Source organism: Maylandia zebra, linkage group LG20 (genome assembly GCF_041146795.1).
Source record: "Maylandia zebra isolate NMK-2024a linkage group LG20, Mzebra_GT3a, whole genome shotgun sequence".
Lineage (NCBI taxonomy): Eukaryota > Metazoa > Chordata > Actinopteri > Cichliformes > Cichlidae > Maylandia > Maylandia zebra.
In genome coordinates this window covers 2,216,048-2,242,512 of record NC_135186.1, presented here as the reverse complement: position 1 = coordinate 2,242,512, position 26,465 = coordinate 2,216,048, and the positions used below count along the sequence as shown (strand labels likewise).

General features: G+C 40.6%; 1 protein-coding gene and 1 long non-coding RNA gene across 2 annotated transcripts; one reads left to right on the top strand and one right to left on the bottom strand.

Annotated features, from left to right (window-relative positions):
* Positions 1–1,690: 1,690 nt before the first annotated feature.
* calcoco1a (calcium binding and coiled-coil domain 1a) lies at positions 1,691–15,610 on the bottom strand. Its single transcript, XM_012921210.5, has 15 exons — positions 15,405–15,610; positions 14,202–14,362; positions 14,009–14,111; positions 10,529–10,731; positions 10,141–10,353; positions 9,771–9,919; positions 9,609–9,678; positions 9,358–9,513; positions 8,737–8,991; positions 7,062–7,187; positions 6,755–6,850; positions 5,932–6,019; positions 5,506–5,753; positions 5,190–5,281; positions 1,691–3,692 (listed from the first exon to the last, which is right to left on the bottom strand). The coding sequence occupies exons 2-15, from the start codon at positions 14,331–14,333 to the stop codon at positions 3,665–3,667; spliced, it is 1,959 nt and encodes a 652-aa protein (XP_012776664.2). The 5' UTR covers positions 14,334–14,362; positions 15,405–15,610; the 3' UTR covers positions 1,691–3,664.
* LOC105941080 (uncharacterized) lies at positions 11,414–22,604 on the top strand. The gene is made up of 3 exons (XR_001167708.2): positions 11,414–11,456; positions 13,168–13,257; positions 22,105–22,604. It is a non-coding gene; the product is annotated as an uncharacterized LOC105941080 (long non-coding RNA).
* The last annotated feature ends 3,861 nt before the right edge of the window (positions 22,605–26,465 follow it).

Below are 26,465 nucleotides of genomic sequence, written 5' to 3'. Positions count from 1 at the left end.
TTATATGATTGCTTTAATTATCATTAAAGACAGATCAATAACACCAGACTGGAATTAAAATAAGGCCCATACATTATACACTATTTTACAAGGAACAATCAAATTGCCTCATATACTGAACCCTGGAAGGTGTTGCCATGGGAACCCATGCAAGGGTTTGGGCATGCTTGGGGGGAATTTAAAGGAGCCGGTTTAGTTTTCTATATGCTCATCCTCACACATTAGTGACGGTTGATTAAATAATGACTTGAGATGGGTAGGCTTATTCATTTGAAATTAAAGAATGGAAATGTGACACCTAGAGGTACAACTTCACAATGATTTAATAAAGTGTGAGAAAAAAATCACCCTTGTAATATTCTTACAACCAAAGGACATCAATTATTAAAAATAGTAAAGAATCCATAAAAGCAGGCCGTGAGTGTGCATACCAACGAATATCATTTGAATATTTAAACCCACACTGATATCCCGCTGCACATCTGAGCTGTAGCTACAACTCGGTCAACACACAGGAGAGATAATGGACCAGCAGCAGCTGCAGGGCTTCAGAGAGTGATCTGCAGGATAAAGCTCAGTGAACCCAAATGCTTCTGGCAGCAGTTAGTGAGGAAGGTGCTGGGCTCGGGGTGTGATAAAGGCAGAGAGTGTTGGTGCATGTGACCCAGGTTTGATGTGATAAAAAACTGTAGGGCCTTTCTGTGTGCACCTGAAGCTATATACAAGACAGAGAGGTGCATATGTCATGTGCTGGAAGCATGGAGCTGGGTGCAGGGTCATAATGTGAAATACCACATCATTTACTGTGTGCCTCCTGGATGGGTCAGAACAGACAAAAAGGACACGTTTGCCATTTGTTACATATGCGGCAAATCCACCGAGGGTTGGGGATCACAGTCAAGGAGGGAGAGAAAGAGAGAGGTGAGGAGAAGGTGAGAAACGTTTTCATGTGCAAAGACCATAAATTTAACACCTTCCCCTGTACGAGCAAGAAGGCAGACGGGCCATCTCACTGAAAGGGTAATGGAGAAAGTGATGAAGAAACGGGTAAAGGTATCTGTGACAAGAGTGAGAATGGAGGGCGTGCCAGAAGGGAGCCAGAGGAAATAAACAAGGCCAGGTAGAGGTGGGGGCGATTTGGGAATGAGGAGCAAGCACTGGGAAGGCGGGCAGGCGGGCAGGCGTCGGGGTCATAAAAACTAGGAGATGTGTTCTGGCCTCTGGGTCTTCATATCTTTTACATTTCTAATTAAAAGAGATAAAGAGTGAGGGAGTCATCAATCCCACAGTGATTTCCCAGTTAAGGTTTTAGAGGGGGCTGTAAACTAGGCAGCCCGGCATCATTGATTTTATAATTAGCTATCGTCACCCCAGACTTAAGATGGAGGGAGTGTGGTAGAGGGGCACGACGAGAGCTTAAAAGACAGAGCAGCACGACTCTGCTGGTGGAGTGAGGAGGATGAAGGTGATGAGGAAGTCAGCCCTGAGGGGGGACTGCAGGAGAGTCAAAGGTGAGGAGAGAGAAAAAACCCAGAATGGGAATGTATATGAAACAGGCAATGAGCCAAAAGGGAATATAGGCTATAGAGCCGTGTGAAAAGAAATGGCATAGTTAATTACCAATGAAATGTCATGTGAGGATCAAAATATTGCTATAATCATTGGCCAGAAAAAGACACATTAGACCCAATAATGGATACATAAACGTTTTTATTATGCAGAACCCCACCCAAACCCCATTACATGACTGGTAAGAAAATACACAGTGTACATGTGGGATAACCTTCACATACAGAAGTTCAAAACAAACCGTAACCACTGGAGTTTTATTGCGGTGTGAGACAGTGTCCTGATGAGGAGCACTCGTACTGGAGATCTCAGTGGAACAACAAAAAGATAACTTCCTTGAGACATAAAGTCAGATTACAACTACAAACAAGGACTACTGAGAATACGTTTAGTGTGCCATCTTCTGGGAAAGAACACGGGGCTCCTTAAAACCTTTCAACCATCCACATATGTAGTGTAACACAAGGTAAATGAGGCGTCGGAAAGACGTTTACTTCTTTCACTCCTAATTTTATAAACTTAAACATTAGGATCAATTCCTTCCATATGTATTTTTTTACATCTACCTTTACCATACGATGTTGGCATCACTCCCTTCCATTAGCACCAATACCTTGCAACAACGTAACCTTTAAACAACCCATTAAAGTATTTGAAAGCATAAAGTAAAAATAGAAAAGAGATAAAACGTGAGTAAACACAACACACGTGGGTAATGGTTATGATAACAATGATGAAGGACACAGATGGCATATTGGTGAGTATCAATATCAACTTTTCATCTAAAAACTCTTCTCTAGTAAAAATAGGGTGCAAATACAGCAGATAAAATCAAGCATCAAGGTATCTAGTAAATTCTCTTAGCCAAGCATGGAAAATTTTGTTACACATTGCACAAACTGTGAAAACTGTACACCTGTTTCAAACTAAACCTGAATATAGTTTAATTGCAGCATAACTCAAATTAATTATAAATAGAAAATCATGAAAAATGCATATAATATTGATTAAAACGTAGGCAGCATTTCTTTTATTAGGCAGTATATTACCTCAGGGCTGGGGGAAAGTATCAACACCATGATTCTGATGTCAGGATCTATAAAGATGACTCTACTTCATTATTTTAGGCACAAATTTAGAACTGCATCACCATGATTTCTGTGCAATCTAGCTGTGATAAAGGCTGATGCTAAATATCCCGAATGAGCAGCTAGAGAATTTCAATAAACCCAGGTTCATTAATAAATAAAAAAAATTGCAGCTTTGCAGTGTAAAGCTAATAAACATTAATTTCATAATAACGATTATGTGAAGTTACTCAAGTAGAAAGTTGCATGTCGTCCCTATTTAAATAGACCTGAAGCACAATCTGTTGAATAAGCTTTCTATTTCAAAAGCTCGTCCTAAGCGTCAGCATCCCTAAATCACCTTAACTGCATCTGCATGACAACAATCACCTGCTAATGCATACAAGAAAGTTCAAATCAAATCTTAGTTCTGAGTAAATGGAGGAGAAATATGATGTCATAGACCTACATTACTGCAATATAATTTAGCATGATGCTGTATCATTACTTTATGCCGCCATGAAAAGTGCTCGAAGCTGCTGTGGAGAATTTAATGCTGGAAGAGAGTTTTGCTATGATTTCCAGCGGAGCTGGGCCTGCACAAAACATCATAATTACAGTGCCTGTCATGACTCCTGATCACAAATGCCATAAAAACGACATAACATCCATCGTAAAGCTCTCGGCATAGCAATGATTCAACAGAAATCATTCTGCTACAGCCTGCAAACTCTCAAATGCCAGAGCCCACGTCTAAAAGCCTGCTGCTTCAAACTGTGCACCACTCTTATGTCAGTCATAAATATTGTGTTGACCTGCCACCGCTGGCAAAAACAGTCAGGGTAAAAACACAGCAATCTAGAAGGACAAAAAACAAGGTTTATGGCAGATACAACATAATTGCATATTAAAATTCTGTCTGTATATAGAGCATAAGCTGTATTTGTGCTTGTTATAGGAAGTAATGCGGAAACAACAAGGTCCCTCTTTCCCTTTTTGATCACTTGCTGTGGGTAGGTGTCCACTGGTTACCAGAGCGAGGTGTCAGCTGAACCACTGGAGGAAGAAACAAAGGAGAGAGAAAGGATGTGTGAGTGTGTTAAAAATGGAAAGAAACACACATTCTGGTTGAAAGAGCAGGCGAGACGAAAGGAGTGGGTGAGTGGGAGAGCGAGAGCCTTAATGATGCTGAAAATTGGCCCGTGACTGCGGTACACCCCTCAGGTAAATCATTGCTACAGCTTGCTGTCAACTCGTCTGTCCCCTTGTCCTCCCATCTCGCCCCTCCCATGCCCCGAATGTGTCTCAAACAGCCTCCCTCGCTTCACCCTGACTCAACTTCTTTTACGACCACGTATTCAAAACTTCCATCTTCGAGTCATATTCACCGTGCCACCATAAATAACTAGTTGCACATGTCTGTGTGCATTAGATACCTTTGAATTCATTGTGCACGCATCAAACCATTTCTGCGAGAAGCCAGTGAAGGAAAGTAACGGAGTACATTTACTCAGGCATACATACATTAGTTCACTCCCCAGTTTTGAGATACTTTTCTATGTTCCAGGGAGAAATATGATACTTTTTACCCCACTGCAGTTTTATAGCGGCTTTGTTCTTTAATTACTTTGCCGACTAAGACTGTACACACAAATCAAGTCATGAGCTCATAAAATATAAAGACGATGCTAGAGTTTAAAACCAGCCAGCACGACGGGGTGATATCTGGTGGCTTGTTTTGCCTCAGAGAAATTTTCATTTCCATATGCAGTCAGCAACGCAAATCTTTTTTGAACCTTAAATCTTCACCTGTGCACAATTTGTTGCAATCCCTCACGTGTTTAGCAATCCTACACCCTTTATTGAGAATATCCTTCAGTGTATTTTGAGTGCCGACAAGAAGTTATTTCTGACTTTTAGAGGCTATAACACTAGCAGTTTATGAAACTGTTATATCATCTGCGACATTAAATACTTCCTTGTAATAGTAAAAGGAAGCGGTTGAAGAACAAATATGCTTGAGTAAAAACTGTCCCGTACTACACATATTAGCAAAATATAAGTACTATGTCTGCCGTAGCATGGCCCTCATCACGGATATATTATTAGATATGATATTAATAGATTGTTACTACTAATGCAATAATCTGAAAATAGCATGGTGCATGTTAATATGGAGGTATTGTTTGTGAATTAAGGTCTTTTCAGTGTTTAAAAGAAGAAGAAAAATGATCACAAATCTTTGCTTCTTTAGATATTGTACACTTTGTCTCTCTTTCACTGGTAAAAAAGACTTTTTAACAATGCAATGTATTCTATGATCTGTACTATCGTACCCCATCCTAACGCTGATCAAAATCAAAGGGATAACTTTGGCTTTTAACATTTTAACCTAATTTTCTGTAAATACATAAAGTTTATACTTTAATACTGGTTAAAAAAAAGAAAAGAAAAAGAGTATTACTCCGTTAACACTTCACAGTAATGGGTATAAAGAGTAAGTGTTACATGTATAAACATATAAGGGTACGCGTTTGTAGTGGAAAGCTGTACCTGAGAAAAGTATCCATGGGGTCAGGCAACAAAAGAGCCGTTTCCTCCCCAGAGCTGTTCCTTCTACACTCACGTGGATCGCATTCCTCCTCCTTAATACAGTAAAACACACACACACGCACAGGATGACACTTAACACATATCTATCCAGCAGCTATTACCATCCAATAACTTGCACACTAGCAGCCTAATTGGTACTAGGAGATAATGTCTATATCAAACGACCCACTGCCCGTGTTTAACTGGTGTGCATGGCTATCAGCATGAAGGCATAGCTCAGTTTCAATATCACATATAATTATGGTGCACGTCTCACCGAATCAGAGCTGTGTGCCAGAGTGTCAGCGGTGGCCTGGTGTGGAAGGGAGAGCGGTGCCGGCTGGTTGATGACCACTTCCCTCCTGCTTACCTCCCTGGGGGAGAGAGGAGGGGTGGCAAGGAGCAACGAGTCAGGCTGCCCCTGCTCACATAGGCTGTAGTGTGCCAGGGGGGTCGGGGGGTGGAGGATCTGCAAAGCCTCTGGGTTCTCATCCTCCGAGTCAGATGACACACTGTCAGGACGACCTGCCAGACAGAAACATTAGTTAAGAAATAGCGGTCACTTTTCCTCAGAGCGCTGCTCTTGTCGTCCACAACACGGGCCAATCTGAACAATATTTAGTGTGGCTCTTGAATGATAGTTAACACTTTTATTGTTCACATCTGCAGGGCATACAGTAGATTGATGTGTAGCTCAATTCACCTGTAGAGGCAACTGGGGCCGAGTTCCACTTGGCGCTTGCAACTGTTCCCATCTTCTGTTCCAGCTGACAGATGTACTCCATCAACTCCTGTGGTGAAAAATGCAGTCATCACCCTTATAACCCTCAAAATGTCAGACCTCTTCAAACCAGCACTACGTAACATTATTGCACTGTGAAAACACAACGGAAACATTTGCCATTATATAAATGTTACCACAGTACAATGAACATTTAAGTCCTTCCTTGGTTTCTCATGTGCCGCACATTGGCTGTTGTACTTAGATATGGCTGGAGTTATAATTAGGCTGGACAGTAATTTAGAAAAAGAACTGAATATTTACTTCTGCCTTCAGAGTGAAAATGTTATGGTAGTTAGCCAACAAAACTCTGCAGGCACTTTAACAACAACAGCACCGACTGCCCTGAAATCCACCGATTTATATTGCACTGTAAACAAATTATATTGCACAATAACAAGAGGACAACCACAGGGAGATGATTCCCAACAGCAGGGTCATTCACAATAAGAGTATTACTGTTGTTATATCAGTAAGGATGTGTGTTCATTATTAATACAAAGATTTTAGAAAAAATTGCAGGGGTGTGCCCAGGCTTTATAGTCACACACTAAACTAGATTTACATTTAAAAACTAAACCATGAGACCTCAGCAACTGATAATGGCACAAAGTCTGTGACACCACACACGCACAGTGTTAAATAAGTACACTACCCACCCAGAGTTTATCGTTCGCTGCTTTTTAAAACTAGTTTCTGTCAGTACTGATTCAAATCATGCACCGTGGCAGACAAGGTTTCTAACCTGTTTCTCTGCAAGCAGCTGCTCCTTCTCTTTGTGGGCAACCCTCAGGCTGGCCTTCAGCTCCTGAAGCTCCCTACGGGTTTCACTCAGCTGAACCTACAAGCCAGATATCACAAAACAGCAGGGTGAGGTATATTAGACCCACTCGAAAGACACTTTGACTTTTGTGTGATGTTCTAGAAGTAAACAGCCAACATCTAAATGATGCTCATTCTGAGTTTGACCTTGTTTTTGCCAGTTCAAACAAAACTATTTGTTCACACAGATACAGAGTAGGCTATAATGTATATGAAGCAGCTTCTCTCACCCGGTTGCAATCTTTTTCTCTTCCAAGCTCAACCTCTAGCTTCACTCTCTCCATCCTTTCCTCTTGCAGCCTCTCCTCCATCGCCTGCATCTCTTGGCTGAGTTTCTCCAAACGCTCATGGTCTTTCTATGAGGGTGACACACAGACACTACTACTTACTGTATTTACTTCTGTAAAATTATGATATTATTTTATGCCATGTTATACCCCTAATTAAAGATTGTGAATTATTATGTAGTTTTAGTTTGCATTATTCTCCTGAATTAGAAGAAGCTGATAACTATTGCATTAGTTAAACTGATTTGCATTACATTAAATTGCTGACTTGTTGTGAATGAATGATATTGTTTTATGATGCATTATATTGCTGAGTTATAAGAAATACTGTTCGCAGAAGGTTATTGTCTAATTTGTCTGAGTAGAAGAGAACAGAGTGTGCTGGAGTTTTCTGCCCCATTTCAGCAGGAGCAGATAAACAGGGAGCCAAGGTCGTAGCTTAGGCGCTGTGTGAGAGAGAGCATGTGAATGTTTAGGCTTTTTATGATAAGGTGGAGGCACCAGAGGTTATAAAAGTTTGAGCAATGCTCCACCATTTTGAGATTTTGAGGCTGTCTGCATCAGTGTCCATCTCCCACGTGTGTGATCATTAAATCATCGTTTGACTCAACCCGGCCGGACCAGTGTTGTTATTGTGGTTTTTTCTCTTGTCTCCATCCCCAATATTTTGAACCTTAACACTTCATATATAATTTATTTGCCTCTGCCATTCGATCTTTAGGTTATGGACTCAAATATTGACTCGATGTCATACCACCTACACATTACACCTACAGAAGCTGCTCAGCCATGAAGCTCCTGGTGCAGTTTCCATGCTGATATCAAGGGAGTTTGAAACTCTGGAGTTACTGGGTCAGAATAGCGTTGGGGCCCCTGCTCTCTGTAGCTTTACATGCTCTGCCGCTTCATGGCTGAGTTGCTGTAGTTCCTAAATGCTTCCACTTTCCAATAATACCACTTACAGTTGATTGAGGAAGAAATTTCCCAAACTGACTCATTGCAATGGTGGCATCATATTACGGTACCACGCTCAATTTAAGCTCTTCAGAATAGGTACTTCATGTAATACACATCAGGCAATAGGATTGAACACACCTGAATTCAAAGAGTCAGAGGTGTGACCCAGTACTTTTAGTAGAACCAGCCATATAGGCCCATTTTGAGAACTATAGAACATTTTGTTCTTTTTCTCATTATTATTAATATCCACTTCATATGTCGAATGTTACATATACCAAATATTACAAATACAAAACCCTGCAACAACTTTGAATCAAAACAAAGACTTGTAAAAATAAAATCAGGTCTACTGGGTGTGACATACTTAAACCATTTTTATCAAAAATATAACAAACTGTTCAGATGTATAATAGCAATATATTGCTACCCTCTCCCTTGCACCTTCATATCAACATAATGTCGCACCTGCTAATATTGATATAAATCTCCCTTTTCTCATTTCTCTTTAAGCATTTAAAAACTGATCGTTTTTTCTTCTTTTATTATGCTGCATACAATTGTTATTGATGCCATGGGAATATTTCACTTTGAAACCTCGTGGCATTTATTAGTGACATTCTACATTTTCCAGATTTCATGCTCTACAGCGATGCAGTACCTCAGCCGAGCGCTGCATGTTCTGCCTCTCCTGGGCCCAGTGGGCTCTTCCCTCCCTCAGGGCCAGACTGGAATCTGCAAGCTGAAGGGTGAGCTGAGCAGCCTGAAGGCGAGCCTGATGCAGTTCAGCTTGCCCCTGATCCCTCTGGGCAACCATAGAGCTGAGGTCACTCTTCAAGCCCTCAGCAGCTCGTTCGCTCATGTGCAGCCGCTCACGCAGGCTACGCATTTCTTTCAGAGATGCCTCATTTTCCGCCTGTGCATAAAGGACCAAGAAACCATGTTGGTTACTCATCTCATACTTCAGGTGATTTTCTGTATTGCCAGACCCAAAAATATCTAAGCGTGGATTTGAACTGGTCATTGTTGTTTGTTTGTAATTCTTTTAAAACATAATTGCTGAGTTAAAATACAAAAAAACATGTTCCAAATAAAGTAGCAGTGATCACTTTCCCCCCAAAAATCAATTCTGATTTTATGTCCAAATACTTGTAACACATTTCACAAGAGTCGAGTTGAAAACAAACAAACAAACAAAAATCCTATTTTTACATCCTCTGAGTGAGCATCCTGGTCGAGTTTCAACCACTAAAACATTCATTAATAAGTCCTTTGGTTTGACCTCTTTCCTGTGGGCTGTGGTGAGTTTCTGGGTGAGGGTGGTGATGGTGTTTTGAAGCTGCAGGACACTGGTGTCTCTTTGGGCGAGGGAGTTCCTCAGGCCCTGGAACTCCTTTGACAGGATTTTGAGCTCGCTTTCTGTTTGTTCCAGCTTAGTCTAAGGAAAAAAGGCAAGAGATGGGAAAACTGAGATGTTGGGGGGGGGGAGGACCATGTTTTACTATGTTACACAGTATGTTTTGAACTGTGCACCTGCAGGCTTCTTCTCTCACTCTCCTCTTCTTTTCTCAGAGCTCCTGCCCTCCTGGCTCTTTCCTTAATTCTGCACATACAGATTTTGTTATAGACAATCAAAACTATTCACAGGACCCACATAAAAGTAAAAGAAGGACAAATGAGAAAACCATGTCAAACCTCTCTAACTCGGTCTCTTTTTCCACAGCTCTCTGTGCCAGGGTTTTGATGTCGTCCTCTAGCTCTCGGATTCGCGCTTTGCTTGCCTCCCTGGCATCCATTAAAGCAGTTTTCTCCTGAGCTAGTGATTCTCCTAATGCCTTTTCCTCCTAACAGACCAGAGGCGTGTTTAATTTTTGTGTTAATATAAGAACTCGGGCAATTTCTTAAATGTCTCCTGCTTACATTTTTACACTTAACACACAGGGACATTATTTAAGCAGAAATGCTTTATCTGAGAATGAGGGCACTGCTGCAGGGAAATGGAAGCAGGCACATCGGTTCTAATCAAATGACTGTGCCCACCATTTGCATAAGCTTCATACATCACCTTCTGCTTCTTCTGCAGCTCATCAAGCTTCTCTAGAGTTTGGTTCAGCTCTTTCTGAAGCCTGGCGATATCACCCTCCAGCTCTTTGCGTCTTCTGTCCCAGGCCTCTCTCGCTTGCTTGTACTCCTCATTCTCTTTCTCTCTTTGCTCTTTAACCGCCTCCTGCACCTGCAAAAGCTCAGCGCGCTCTCGCAGACATTCCTGCAGTCGATTCTAACAAGACAGAGAACAGAGGAAGCAAGCAGCATGACTGTGTGCCCGTCTTTGTGTAACTGCAGTAAACAAGAGTATTGATCCCCCCCCCCCCAGCAGATGTGTTTTATAAGCACTCGTTAATTTTGCAAAACTGAAAACACACACTCTCCCATGCAGTATCTTATCCACTCACCTGCAGCAGCTCAGCCCTGGGGACTACCAGCAGCATATCTGTGCCTGCCTCCTCTCCATGGGAGTCTTCCTCAAGAGTCACCAGATCCTCAAGTGGCTTTGGTGCACAAAAAGTGAATTTAGAGCTGCGAGAGCACACCTTCCCTTTAGCATCAATATATACGAACTCATACTCCTGGGAGCTGGGCTTGGGTAGGTAGGAAGCTAAAATAGTGATTTAAAAAAAAAGCAAAAAAAGCAAAAGGTTATATTACAATCTGCAGAGAAGAATAATTGTTTTTCAAAGTAGCCATGCTTTAATTTAGACCCTACTTCCCATTATACTTTTAGTCAGTCTAAATTACATACCTATAATTTTGGAACATCTAATCACAATTTAAATTAATGTTCTGGTAAATATGAACTATGAGTCTAATACATTTATTTGTATTATATTGCTGGTTAAGATGATGTGTTTGCCATCAAAAATCCATTTCACAGACCCTTTTTACAGCAAACATTTTGACTTGTCAAAGTAGGGAAAGTGTATGAATAATGGCTGTATTCCACTTAGGGGAGGTCCCCCTTTTGCACATTCTGTTTTATTGCCATGAAATAGGAAACTTAATGGAACTAGGAAGACATTACTTTGACCTGCTCCTCCCCTGCTGTGACAACTAAAAATACACGGTTGACAAATTCAAGTAAAAACTACTCGCTGTAAACTTAATGGCCTTTAATTCGTCATCTGTCTTACTGCAGTCTAAAATGGCCTAGCTTTGCAAACTTGGATTAAGCCCACTGCTAAACTAAAACATTTATTAAATAAAGCTATCTTCTCATTTAGTCTTAGAAACTGTCTGATAATACTTCAATTCAGTAACACCAGGTTCACATGTTGCAATACAGCTTCTGGCCACTAGTGGCAGCAGTGCGGCCATTCACGGCAGGTGAGCGACAAAACGATGATGTCTTTTATGTAACTTGTGTCCCATGGGCTGTGAGGTCTGTAAGCGTCTATTCATTCTCGTTGTATCATTTGTGAAAAACCGCAGAGTACCTGAAATAGCAGAGCGTCTCTGGTTAGCTAAGCTGGCCAAAGTCTTAAACAGGTGTTTTAAGTGACTCTCGGGCAGTTTGGTGCTTTTTTTCCACGTAAAACTTGAAGCGCTTTGCGAGTTGAGCTTCTCTGCGCCATTTATATGTTTGTTGTAAACATCGTCGGCGTAACAGAAGCAGTTAAACAACTTTGTATGTTCTGCTTTTGTCCTGTAGTGTCAAAAACAGCTAGCTCCAGCCAGTGTTGCCAACTTAGCGACTTTGTCGCTATATTTAGCGAGTTTTCAGACCCCTTAGCGACTTTTTTTCTAAAGAAAGTCGCTAAAAAAGACGTGAAAGCTCGTATCGCTTTTACTCTCAACAAGCAGCGGGTGCTGTAACGCAGTCAGTTCTTCTTTTACTCTTATGCTGTTTTGTGGATCACAAGGTTTAAAACTACTTATAAACACACACACACACAAAGTAACTCCACCAGAGTGCCTATTTCGGGTCACTTGCCGGTCCAAGCCCGGGTAAAGGAGCAGGGTTGGAATTGTGACATTAAAAAAAACAATAATTGCTAAAAGAAATTTAGTTTGTAGTTCTAAATAAACTCTAAATGCATTTAAGACTTTTTTTTACTCACTTTATGTCTCTTCCACGATGTTATTTCTCTCTCCAACAACATAGGTTACAATTAGATTAGCATGACCAATTATGCAAATTAGGCGTTGACGTCATTTAGCGACTTCTAGCGACTTTTAGGACAGCCAATAGCGATTTTCCTTACTGAGGAGTTGGCAACACTGGCTCCAGCAAGCTAAACGCTCATTAAACAACACGTGTTTGTTTATCACATTATAAAATAGCTTTTCAGTCGCCTCGACTGTTTGTGCTATGCTGCTATGTCCTGTTGAAACCACAGAAATTAATCTAGTATCAATTCAACAAACATCCTGTTAATGACGCGGTCCATGCTTTCAGCTGTCCTGCCAAAAAATGTTTTCCTGCTATTTAAACCGCTGTAAATGACTAGCTGGCCTATAATCTGTCAAACGTATCTCTCATGAAGGATATCGAGTCATTATGTGCCAGAAAGAAAATTCCCGTCACAAAGTAGAAGCTACAATCAGTTTTTGGCAAAGTGACTTTTATATATCCTTTATGAATCGATGTAAAAACTATCGTTGACAGTAAAAACGTCTTCTCCAAAAGAGAGCTGGCCAAGAGGGCAGGAGAAATTGCAACAAATATAACATAACAGTTCTATAAAGATATTTTAAGTGGCCCAACAGGACTGGATTGATTAAAATGTAGAGCACAAAGTGGGTATGATAATGCTGAGTTAAAAGACACTTGCAGAACAGGTCATTTCTTTATTTTGTACGTAACCACTTCATAAATCTTGTTGACTACAGCCTATCTACCAATATAAGCAAAGCTATTAGTCATAAAAACACATCAGCAATCACTGTTTCGCATAAGACTGTCGCTCATAAAGTTGAAGGCTTACAAATTTTGAGAGCAAAACAACTGCTTTTCAGACCAGCTGTGCTACTTGCATAACGTTAAGACTTTCACTATCACCTGAATCTGCTTCCTTTTCATGCACCTTTAACCAAGCATACTGGAACTGATGATGATACACCTCCTGCCTCCCACACTAACCACAAAGCAGTCAGCCTTATTCTGTGACTCCTTCCAGCCTATAAAGTAAGTTGATCTAATATCATTATCTCACACAGACCATAGCTTCATGTTTGGAGTGATTTACTTAGAATTACTGTTTCACAATACGGCTACAGCAAAGGGCCAAGATAGAAAACAGACAGAGGGAATGACACACGGTAAAGTTTATGAGCTGTATTTCAACTTCGAGCACCGGCTAAGGTCACAGAAGAGGCGACCTTCTTTTTAAATCACAGCATTGCTGCTGATAAGGAACCATCTGTACTTTCTTTAGTTTCCTTTCTCTGTACTGAAGAATGACATTGACAGTATGTTTAAGTTAGCGATAAATCACTTTACCAGGGGTCAATGCCACACCTGCTGCACACGTGCCCCTCACCCTCAATCAGGCTTATCAGCTGCCCCTGACACACAGGACAAAGTGAACACTGTATTCTCCAGTGAGCAGCAGCAGTCAGCAGAGCAGCCTTTGGGCCATTGTCTTACTAAAGAAATGAATTCAAACCATGACAGAGAGTGTCTCTGTTAGAAACCAAGTTAGATATTTCTCTTGTGCAAAGGATTTTTTCCCCTTTTTTCTGCTGAAGAATTATTTTAAGATAGGAATAAACATTTGCTTCCACTCAGCATGTGATTCGCTAGCTTTTTGTAAACAACAGAGCAATTCATTTTACAGAGGCATCAATCTCCTGCTGAAGGTTTTATGCGCTGATCTAGTACAGATCCTGTGTGACTATGGGAGGTAAACCCAGTTAGAAAACAAAGGTATGAATACCCTGAAACTGAACACAGCAGTTGACATCTGTGCCCTCTTGGTAGTCAGCCGGGGCTAGCGCCCATACAAAGGTGTGGTATTCCTTTACTGATGTCCATCCCTCCTGAAGAAGAAAATGTGTGCACAGTGTTAACTTCCAGTTGGATATTATTTATTTAGTTGCTTTTCCAGAAATTCGTCAGAACAGCAATACCTTGAAGAGCCCTATCCAATCATTACTGGCCCATATGTGCCGTGAGCTCAGCGTGTAGTGGCAGTCGACTCTGCTCTCAGGAAAGTAGCTGCAGCCCACGTTTCTAAACTCCACCTGCCAGTCCTTGTCCATGGCAACACAAAACAAATGCTCTATTGCACCTACAAGAAAGAAGGTAAAAAACAAACAAACCCCAAATCAACCTAGAAACCAACATGCACAGTTACATTACACAGCTATTTCTGGAATATAGGTAAGAGGTGGTCCCTGCTGAACAAACAAGAGGCCCCAAGTGTGTGAGTATTTTTGTTCAGTGTAAGATCTAGACTGAGTGCACACTTAAGGAAACAGCACCGATGCACAACTAATCCTCAGTGACAGCATGGTCTTAAGGCAACATGACACGTTACACAGGTTGTCACCAGGGGCTATTTCAGTCATCTTCAAAATCATTTGCTATTATACAGCATCACGTGTAAGCATGCAGGATATGGGCTCAGATTCCACTCGAGGTTACTTGCCACGAATTTGTGGTGTCCCTGCAGTTAACCACACTGCTTGCCTACCGAAAGCACTATTTTTGTGTGTGGTGTAATAACTATGGTATAGGCAACATTTATGATGTGATGGTACACTGTTACACAAACAGGGTGAAACACATGGTAAATATACATTTTAATAGAGCAGCAGAGACAAGCATGATGAGATTTTCAAAAGGAACAAAAATAAAGCAAGCGCACTTTAAACCCAATGAGGATTTACAGCGAGCATGTTCTTTAAACTTGGATTAACTTTCTGTACTTTACATTTATTCCCTGTGGTAGAGTCAATAATCACAGATGATACAAGTTTTCTATTTTTGTTTTGCAAACAAACATCCGTTCGGACAAGATAAAATACAGACAGTGCGTAAAACAATACACCAGTAATCAAAATAGCTTTCCGTGGACTCGTTTTACATGGCACGAGGCTTAAGGCCCAACAGTAGCACATGTCAAGAAAACAGTGTTATGCCCGTCGATGAAAGCTTTAAGCTGACAAACAAACAAACACAGGCACTGCGGACAGACCTGAATCCGTGCACGTTAGTCATATTTGTTAATTTGATGGAAATGCAAATAATAAGAGACAATGCAGGGCTTTGTTAACTACCAAAAGAGATCTGCGCACATTATCTCGACCCGTTTCTGATGTCTTTGTTACCTTTACGGTCCTCAGCCCTCTGCAGACGGTCCAAAGGAGCCCTCTACGTGCGAGGTACCGGACTGACAGTCCTCAAGAAACCCACGAAAGAACACGGCCGATGCAGACTCGCTTTCCTCACGGAGCTCAGCTGGACCAACAACGCGAAATAACAACAAAAAAGCCAAAGCAAAACACAAGCACCACAGCTTCTTCTGCACCGTGGAATTATGGGAGCTGTTGTTCACGATGTAGCTGAAACTATGCCGAGATACTCCTTTTTAAACTACAACCCCCAGGCTCACAGTAGACTAACAGATCCGCTGAATGTAATCTGACGCGTCTCATCGGCCGCCGTTGTTTTTCGCATCGGATATCTGCCAAACCGCGGCTGTCCTGCTCGTTCACCAATGGAAAGAGTGTGTGTTATTTGCGATGAGAGGAAGACACTCTTAGCGGATGTAATAATGAAAACGGATGTTTTTATTTGCAGTGATTGTTCGAGTTCATAAATATTTGCTACATTGCGCTGTAAACAAATCTGCGCATTATTTTCCATGCAGGTAGACTTCGCACTATGACGGTTATTTAATTTGATGGTAAAGTATTGCAGGTTGTATAGTTTTTGCCTATTTATTTTAGTTTAAATCAGTGTCCCACGGGAGCCTTTTCCACTTCATGTATTATCTATACTTTGATGAGGAAAATCAGGAACCACAGCAGATCCTCTGACGTCAGCCCACGTTCCAGATTTGATGGAGGGGAATTCGGATTTTAGCCAAAATTTTTTCCAAAATAATCCAGTGATCCTGCATTTTGGAAGCGCCCCAATTTGGCAGTTTCTTTAGGGTAAGCTTGATATCCCACAACGTCTTCAAACATGAGGACAAATAGAGCGCATGACGAGGTTACAGTGCCGGGCAGCAGATGGCAGTATACCATCTTGAAAACCAAAATTACACATGCAAGTCTAAACACACAGTGCGGTCTTTTAAGCCCACAATGAAAATATATCACAGCCTTTTTGTCCTTTCACTATTAGATACAAGATAAAAGGGGGGGGGGGGGGGGGGGGGGGGGGTACACTGTCTCTCTATGCTGCAAATTTTAAAAACAGCCTGGGTTCACCATCTCTAGCTTTGCCTTAATTCATAGTTTTGATTTTGCAGATATATCAGAAGAGAAATGCAAATATGGCTGTGCAGATAGGTCTCAAGGCTACAGTAGTAGTATTGTCTATCTGGGTTCACAATGTGTTATTCTGAGATTTTTAATTAAAAAAAAAACATTAAAATACTGGTTTTAGTTGAACTGATTATATTAAATGATTTAAATTTAAATAAGAATTAAAATGGCAAATAAGTCTTTAACTGCAAAAAGCCATCAATAACAAAAACCTATTTAACAGAAATGGAAATTAAAAGTTAGCATTCTCTATTAAAGGTTATTAGTCCTCCACAACCACAAGTTAAATAATGCTCAGCCTGTATTATTATAGTTATTGATGTTAGCTCATTGCCCATAGCCAGCCTATTTATCTCTGCTCATTGATGAGACACTCCAGTCACACAATACTTTACTCCTCCTCAATTAGTAAGTCCAGTTTGGCTAATTTAGTCTGTTGACGACACTATAAGGATGCTTCATGTAATTTTATGCCGACGGACAGTCAATGCTGAGACCCTATAAATTGTGTTTAAGTGGATTAATAGTGTGCTGAGCCTGTGTGAGCAAAGTGGTGATGGAAATAGTGGCTCGCTCTCACAGTGGGATAATTAAATAGGTTCTACTGTGATGACTGGCTTATTCAGTAGCCACTGTTTACATGCGTGTTTAGCTTTAGGTATTATTAAAGAAAAAGATTTCTTCTGTTGAATTCTTCAACATAATTCAGTATGGTTGTCTTACGCGTTCCCTGGAACACAGAAAAATCAGATATACCAAAAATACTAGCATAAGTATTGTTTATGAATTAATTCTATATGCTTATTTCTGCTGGTTTTGTGCCACCCTATTTTATTTTATTTTATTTTATTTTATTTTATTTTATTTTATTTTATTTTATTTTAGTGTTGTGTCTGATTTCCCATAGCCTTGACTTTGAAGCGTCATTGTTGTGTAAAGTTAGAAGACAGTTGTGCAGTAGGAGTGTGAAGGCTTCACCATAACAGAGGCTAGACTTAAAGTGGATTGTCCATGAAACTGCTTGATCTTGACCTGGCTGCCTGCTGTTATGGCTCCTCTGCCTATCATAACATCCCACCTCTACCCTGCAAACTTGCGCACACATGCAGTTATGCTGACCGTGTGAATTTACAGCTCTTTTTTGTTTTTTGGGAGGAGATGGCTAACATTCACACTTTGAGGCGTTAGGTTGGGGGAAAAAATAGTGTTCTGGCACAAAACGTTCAACATGTTGTTTATTTATCTGTTGTGGAAGTACTCCACACAAATTTAATCCCTGTCATCTGCTGATTTCTAGCAGCTTGGCTTGGAATTTCTCTCAATGCTAGAAAATGGTATAGCCCCTGAGTGCTACTGCAGTTTTATTACCTGAGGTGGTTTGTCTGAATATAGCTTACCACATGTCTCATTCAAAGGGAATGGCAGGTATGTGTCACTAGTCATAAATTGCAACTAGCCTTCAGCAGTAATCAGTTGCCAAGGAAACCTCAAATGGGATTATGACCTTCTGTTGTGTATAGCCAAGCAAATTGTTAGAGTTGTCAAGATCCAAGAGACAAACATTAAAGATTTATGTCAGTAAACAATTTATTTTCTCATCATACTAAGTTAATGGGTAGCGTGTCTTGCGTGGAAATAAAACTGAGAATATAAGTTGGCGGCATTTTTTTTTCTGGCTGGGTATTACTTAAAACTATACGGGCAGTTTTGACTTTAATAATGGTAGTTACTGTGTTTTGAAGTAATGTTGTCTTGTTTTAAGATATAGTCAAAGAAAGGCATTACAAGGTAGAAAACAAAGAAAGAAGAGCAGAAGCAGAGTGCCTAGAAGGAGGGTAGAGTGTTGGGAGGGTGGAGATAGAGAAATGGGGGACGGTGGTATTTAGTATGCACGGCCAAGCTGCCCCATCTGCTTAGCGCAGCAGTCCCTGTCGTATAACTGTCTGCAGGCCGTGGGCCACATAAAGAATGTCTCAGATTTGATGTAATTCCGCAAAATTAATGACAGCTTTACTCGGTATGGGCCGTGAGGGAATGATTAGTGTTTGATCGTCCATCTGATCAGTTCCCTTGGCTGGCTGCTGAGAGATGCTCCACTATATGCCGGTATGTTGCCTATGGCAAGCACACATGCACACACAGATACACCTATCCCAGAGTAATTCCTGGGCCCCCATGTTGTAGTTTATGTTTAGGTTCTGGTTCGCGTTTCCCTCAACAAAAACATCCAATATCTTGTAAAATTCTCTGTGCTGTGACACTTCACATCAATGTGAACACCTACTGATGTGCTGGATGCAGGTCCCACTGGTAATGTGAATGTGCACAGGGCACTTTTATATTAGGCTGTGCGGTATTTCAAAGAAAAGTGGGACAACCAGCATCCAATTTAGAGAACTCGGAGGTCACACTATGACCTTTTACAAGATATGCTTTACTGCAGCTGTGATTGGAATTGGGTATTAGTTTTTAAAAGAGATGGTGAGTGGATTGGGAATTTGAGAGAGAAAAAAAATTGATCCATTGGATGGATTGCTGGAGTTGGACAAGTGGAATACCTCTCGTCGTTTTAATTCAGCCCCACCTCAGCGTTCCCAACCCCCATCTCTTTCCTCCTCTTGGGCTGCTGCGTTTACAAGCGAAGGGGGCATTCTGTTTTACAAGTGAGCCTGGTGCGTCTCGGTGTGCTAGCAACATTAAAATTGAACTCGTCTTATCTGTGCAAACCGCGAGGCTTTACATCATAGGCTGTCGTGCTACTGCCATGAGGCCCCACTGTGCTTTTATGTAATGTGGTGCAGTCAAAAACCCAGTGGACAATTAAAGTGAGCTGATAGATAAAGAAGTGATTGAAGACCAGAATCTTAGTTTGTGGAATGCCCTGTGTGTTGGGGGGAGGGACACTTTAGTGGTTTATTATTGTTAACAAGACACAACATCTCACGTAGACAGACTGAACTGGAGACACAGTTTTCAGAGTTGCATCTATTTTTTGTTTTTTGCTGAGTTGCATATGGCAAAGCTAATTTCCCATCTGACCATTAGTACTCTGGTCAAGTCCAAAGCATGGAGAGCCTAATTCAGCAAAGGCTTGGGGAGGGCTGTTTCTGCCAACACAGATTGTTGGACAGATTGGCAGTGCTTCACTCTGTGTTGATGCAGTACTTTTCCCTCAAATTGTGCACAATTATAACAAATCACTTGCAAAAACACCATTAAAGTAAACAAAAACTTGTTCCAGTTCAATTGCAACTCAGTCCATTATCCTCTCTGTTTTCTCCTTCCTCAGTACTTTAGAGTTTTTGTCCTTCCTTCCATAACACTCATTCCAAATTATTTGAACGTGTTTCCTCCTGCTTGGGTTCCCCCCTTCCCTGTTGCCATTCTCTAATCTCCTTTCATTTTGCTCTTTTTCTTGGCCCACTCTTCCTCCCCCACTGCTTTCTTTTTCTCCTCTTCATTTTATATTTTTGGCTGAGCTGAGGACCTTTCCTGGTGCAGTGACCTTTCTGGTTTTAAATTAAGCCCCACTGCGGCACGTCTCTCTTCATAGATCGCCAGTTACGAGCCTTCAGAGAACCGCAAAAAAATAACGATTCTGATGAAATGGCCCCTTTAAAAAGCTCTTCCAAATTCCTTTTACATTTTTCTTTGCCTCTTCCCCCCTTTCTGGTTGCATTAATATTCACACTAATGAGGAACATCCTAAAGAGCAGACCATGGAAAATGTGAGAAGAGACATATGCATGTGCCTCCCGACATGCACGTCATACACATACTGTTGCTCATTGCTAATGGGGTCTAATTAAATGCCACATATGTTTGAAGTGATTTATGAAATCTGGGCATCCAGGGCTTGCATTATGATTGCTTAATCAGAAAGAGACCATTTTTCAATGAATAACACAGTTTGTGGCCTTTTAGAAGAGACCAATGTTTTGCATTATGTGATTAATAGGCCTCTAATAAATTTTTTTTAAAATGATAAATAGTTCTTACTGCGCTGAGGTCATAGTTCTTTTACCTGGTAGTCCAGCATTTGTCTTAATATTAGTGCAGAATTTATAGTATGATGTCAATAGGCTTGGGCCATGTTAAGAAATCGGGTTATCATAAACCACAATGCAATACAGTCACGAAGAACCTCCCAGGTGCTGAGTAAAAGCACAATGACTTGTTCAGGACCACCATCCCCTGGAAATGAGGAACCAGAATAATTTAAATACAGAAATGGCTTGAATTTAAACATAATTGGTCACAATCCAACCTCACCTGTTCACTGAAACCTTCTAAAACTCAAAATAGAGGGAGTGATAGCAATTATTGGGAGTAATTAAAGCATTTAAACTTTTCAGTGAGGACTCAAGACTGTTTTGAGCTACATTAAAAACTATGGTTTTAGTGGCTACTGGCAGAGATCAGTGTCTTGCACTGATAGGTGAGAAATTGTAATGTTTACTTTTGGTACATATACAGATTCACTATAATGTGTTACAAATGTTTATTTATCTATACATATCTAAATAACCTTTGTGTAAATAGTTCGAGACTGAGGATTTTTTTTTTAAGCAAGAATACAATGGATACAGCAGAGAAAAGCACAATAAAAGACAACAATTATTGAGTAGTTTAAAAAATGATAGTAATGTGTTAAGCAAATCCTGTAAATTCTTTGGAGGTGCAATTTAATTTTTTAGAGCATATTGTTTTATATTGTTTGCAGTATTCTGTGCTGTGCTGAGATCCAAGCAAATAATTTTGTATTTTAGATGAAATGTGATGATTAAGACATAGGCTGCATAGGGTCTATATAAAAGTGGCAGCTTTCTTAGAAGACCTTAATCAACAGAGATTGTAGTGTGTGAGGTTATTGTTTTCGTTTTGCTGGTCCAGCTTGTTGCTCCTAGTGTTCAGTTATTATTGTACTGCTCATAAAATTAAGGTGTCCAAAATTAAGTTGGACATCTGAATGAAATATTCATGGTGAAAATCTTTACAGACATACTCAAAATGACACTAAAATCAAAGGTTAACCAAGTGTTCCCTTGTTTTGAGCGCTGTGCTGGTATTTGCAAACTTGCATATTTCTTTTTTCTGGAAGAGGTTAGGGCATGCTGGAATTATAGCATGGGAAGATGGCGGAATTTAAGCTCCCTAAAACTGTGCTTTTTCCAGTTACATATTTCATGTCATAAAAATTCCACTGACACCCTTAGCTGCAGAGTAACCTGTGACTTGATGTGGAAATATGCAGAAAGCATCACGATTGGTCCTCTCCAGTAATGGTGAGCTGTGAATGTTAATCTTCACTCTATATGGGCTGCATCCAGCAACATGCAGAGATTATTTCTGAGGCCCATCTCCTAAGGTGCTCCTTGTAGCCTTGGTAACCCTAATGAATTATGGGCCAGCCCAGTTAAAACATGTGTGGTATTACCCCATTCCACGGTATGTCCTCCTGGGTGTCTATGAATCACTGATCTCATCAAACTGGGTTTCTCTCTCTCTTCCTTTCTTTCTCTATCCTTCCCTCCAGATCGCCCCGTGTGCTTCCCTCCCCCATTGCTTGTCACCGTCCAGTCCCCTGGGGCGTCTGTCTGGGATCTGCCAGGCTCATCAGTGAGGAGAGGAGAAGGCTAACTGGGAGCCCTTACTGGCTGTAAATCCAGAGAGGGTGGAGAACTTGCAGCGGCCACACGTCCACTGCAGCCCAGTAAGTCCAGCAGCCACCTCTCCTCCCCCCAGCCCCCAGTACACTTAAGACACTTACAATCCGTCTGCATGTGCAAATGCATTCACACAAGTACTCAACAAGGGTTTGTTCTCCTACTGTTCAAAGTTAACCTAACTTAATCCTGTTGCAACCTGACCCAAGGAATGGGATTTTAGACACCAGGTATTTTGATGCAGACATTCTGTATCTTTATATAAAGGTTGAGAGGATTAACATGTTACAGAGTGTCTGTGTTTGTTATTGTTAATATTTTGCAATACTGTCAATTTTGCCTCCTGTTAAAACAATAAATGGCATGATTATAGGCCTGTATCTGTGGGCAAATTGTCTGTGTATGAATAAGCATATCGTTGGACTCAAGAAGAGTTTCTATTTGTGCTCAAGTGTTTATTATTTCCTTGAAGGAGGATGACAGCAAATGTTTGCTGCTAATGAGGTGATCAGAGTTCTAGTTGTGTCTAAGAAGTGAGACATCATTTAATCCATGGTGCTATGCAGAGGTAATTTCAGTCTCAGAGTAGCCATAAAGTGCTGGAAGCCTAGCACAGATCTCGACTGCAATGCAGTGAGAGGGGCCCTTCTCTCTCATACATACATTTAGCTGGGTGTGATACCATTCCATACACATAGACACACACCCTCCCTCTCCTTATCTGAGAAATAAGCATTTTTACAGAGTTTGAGCTGTAAAAGGAGAGGAGCAGATAGCCCATAAATCTAGCCATAAAAACGTTAAGTTGTCAGAGGTGCCATCAGCTATCAATCGTGTGCGGCAAGCTGATGAAGGGGAAATAGGTGATAAAAAACAGCATTTTAGGGAAATTATGTCCAGTCTTCCATTTGCGAAGTGCTGCAGTCGCATCACTGCAGAATCTTAATCACTGGCTGGTGTGGTCAGGGACTGTTCCTCGCTGTGACAGTGAGGAGGAGCACACCCTAGTGGGAGGGTGGGATATGGAGGAGGCAAGAAGAGCCGTAGCAAGGGGGGGAGGGGGTGCATTGGTGTGGGGGCAGCATTGTAGAAAATTATACAACTACCATAAATCACTTCTACACTACCGTTTTTTTCCTCTCCCTCAATTTCTCACTTCCCCCATCCCCACACTTGTGCTCTGCCTCTTTCTCTGTTTCTTTCTGTACTTCAAGGCTGTGCATCTTCTTCTCCTCATTTGCACTCCCACCCTGACGGTCCCCCTGGCTTTCCGCCCTTTATTCTTCTTTCAGTCCCTGGCGATGTTCTTTATTCGAAGCACTGTTGGTTACCCTCACTTCCCTGTTCTCTATCTGTCTCAGCTTCATTTACACTGTGGTTTGTTTACATGCTTTCTTTATTGATCTGCTTTTTGTTGCCTAGCAGGGATTTATCTCCTGTCCATGGGACTGTATTAGTAAACCCCGAAATTGACCTGTCTCTCTGAGATGGTTCCGATATAGTCTGTTCTTGAAATAAAAGAAAATGCCATCTTGTCTGCAGCTTATTTCACATTTTATCAGACAGCACTGTGACGGGATTCCTGGTTGCTTCTTTATTGGGGATTTTTTCCAAATAGAAAAACAACCAGTGATGCTTTTATATGCTGAGGCATTCTAGTACAAGTCATGTCTTTATTGAAATGGTCGAAATCCAAAAGCAAATTGTGCAATATCCTATAGCTTCTTTATTTAAACTATATATATTGAAGAATGTGTCTTATTTGCACCAGTATGAAGGAGTACGTGCCTTTAGTGCGTAGAAATAATATAAAGGCATCCTGTGAGAGTATCCATGCCTATTGAATTGATAAATGCCTCCATTGTGTGATCTGTGACTCCCCTGTAATCTAAGGTCATTTGTTAATTAATTTGAATAGCCCTACAGGCTTTGGTTCTGCTCCAGTGGTCTTGGATGAGTGATGTCATTCTGTACTGAGCTGACTTTAAGCATTGTGAAATGAATGCAGTGAAGCATGTTCATCTGCAGTGGCCCCTTCAGTATGTCCTGCCCTGTGACCATATATCACGGGAAGGTGTTGCTGTGCATGAACCACTACCTAAGAAGTGGAAGTTGTCATTTTATTTTTCACTTTGTAATAATTATGAGGAGGAACTACTGTACAGACTCTACATATTATGTATAAAGAGCTTATTGTTGTTGTCTGGACGCGTTTGTAAAATTTCTTATATTTTCAGAGAAGACTTCTTCACCAAAGTCGCTGATCATCTACAGTGGATCTTTGTGGTTCTGGTGGGTTTATGCTCAGACATTAAAGATGTACTGATGGTGAGCGGTTATCCAACTCTTGTGTCAGGTGCTGTGCTGCCACCTTTAGTTAGCCTGAGGTACTGTAATGCAGTACCCATTTACACATCATCTCTCTACGTGGGCTATTCTGCAGTTTAGTCACACAGCATCTTTTTGTGACAGAGGGTAGTTTAACAACACATCTAACCCTACTGCATTACAGCTAGTGTACCTGTGAACATGCAGACTTTGTTTAAAAGGGGCTGTCACATAGAATAAAGTTGTTCCATGCTGTGAGTGTGATTTAAAAACAACTAACTTTGTAAGCAGTGTTGTCTTGCATCATGTGTGTCTCAAGTATTGCCTTGTGTTAGCTAGGCATTTTATTGGCTTTTTAAAAAAACCTCAAGAGTGTGCATTCAGATATGTCATGGTGCTGCTGCTAAAGCTGTGAGCCTGCCTTTTTCCATGCATCGTTAAAACACCGATCCCCAGGACAGATTTCAACCTTTTTCTGTTCATGTGTAGTTTTTGCATCAGCACTAGCAGTTATAGGTTTTGACATTTAGACATTTCCAGACATGCTACTTTGAACACAAAAGACTCTAATCTCAGCTGGATGGCAGTAGATTTCTTCCATGTATTAATACACAAAGTCAGAGACTAGGGATGTATGGGTTTAATTTACGCGTATCTACGCTAGAGTGAGTCCTAATGTAAAACTTGTGAAATGTAAATTGACATGATCTGGTCTCCACTTAAGATTTTTCCATTTTTGCAGTGCTCTGAATCCCATTATGCGTCATATATTTTTTATTCAGAGTCCCATTCCTCATAAAGAAAAACTTCTCCAAGTTTCAGACGGTATGTTTCTTTCTATCTCTCCTGAATCATTAGATGATTAGTCCTGACGTGGTCCCCCAAATAATGTTGATGGCATTAATTGCTGGGTGGGTATGGGTGAGCGCAGTACCTTCTTGTGGAATACAGTTTTAGGGAGTGGTTTTTCTTCCTGCTGACATGTTACTGCAGTGACAGCTGTATCTGCCAGGGGGCAGGCAAGCACACACATCAAGGCAGCAGAGAGCCACATGCAGCCCTGCCTTTGCAGAGCTTCACTCCCTCTTTTGTGGTAATATTGCTGTTTCTGTTTCTGAGTCTGAAGGTATTTAAATAAATATGCAAACTTCTTCATATTATTGCTGTTATATGTATTTGACTTGAATTATGAATATAATTTTGTAAAGCCTATTTAATTATAGACACTGTGGTTTATATTACCTATTCATGTTCGCTTTATTAGAATTAATTATATCTGTCAGTTTCTCTATTTGAAGGTCAGAGGAGACAATATGGTGATGCAGTGGTGATATTACATGTGCATTACAACAAATTTATGTTCAAACGTTCAACAAGTTTAAACAGCATACATAACAAGAACATATTCCTTCTCATAAGTAAGCTTGCCAGCTACAGTTCAATGAAGTTAAGTTGGAGAGCTGTAATTTTGTACCAATAAAACTGTTGAAAGAATTTTATTCATTTCACTACCACTCATTTTCCTACTCAGCTATTTATGAGCAATAAGAATAGATACATTAATGTTACTGCATATCTGAATAATGGTTTTGCACTAAACCTCCTCTTGAGCATTCAGTGTTTTCCCTTTATTTTTAACCAAAAAAGTAAAATCAAGTTATGATTCCAGACCACTTATAATTTAGTTTGGAAGTACTTTTCATTTTTTCTTATTATCTATATTTATTGTAATTCCTCATTGTATGTTTACTATAGAACATATTAAAATAAAATATTGCAATTGCTTTCATGTTTTCATTCAGAATTAATTTGTCTACTCATCAGCATTTCTGCTGTTATGAAATGTCAGGAAGTGTTTGCTGTGAGTTCATAGTAGCCTGTTTAACCTTATTTGTTATTGTGC

What these genes read in the sequence shown, in the direction of transcription:
- calcoco1a (XM_012921210.5), bottom strand. Translation starts at nt 14,333, where the DNA reads ATGGACAAGGACTGGCAGGTGGAGTTTAGAAACGTGGGCTGCAGCTAC. An exon ending in ATTGGATAGGGCTCTTCAAG is followed by an intron (nt 14,112 to 14,201) that starts GTATTGCTGTTC and finishes TTTCTTCTTCAG; the next exon opens with GAGGGATGGACATCAGTAAA. An exon ending in AAAGAGACCGAGTTAGAGAG is followed by an intron (nt 9,679 to 9,770) that starts GTTTGACATGGT and finishes CTGTATGTGCAG; the next exon opens with AATTAAGGAAAGAGCCAGGA.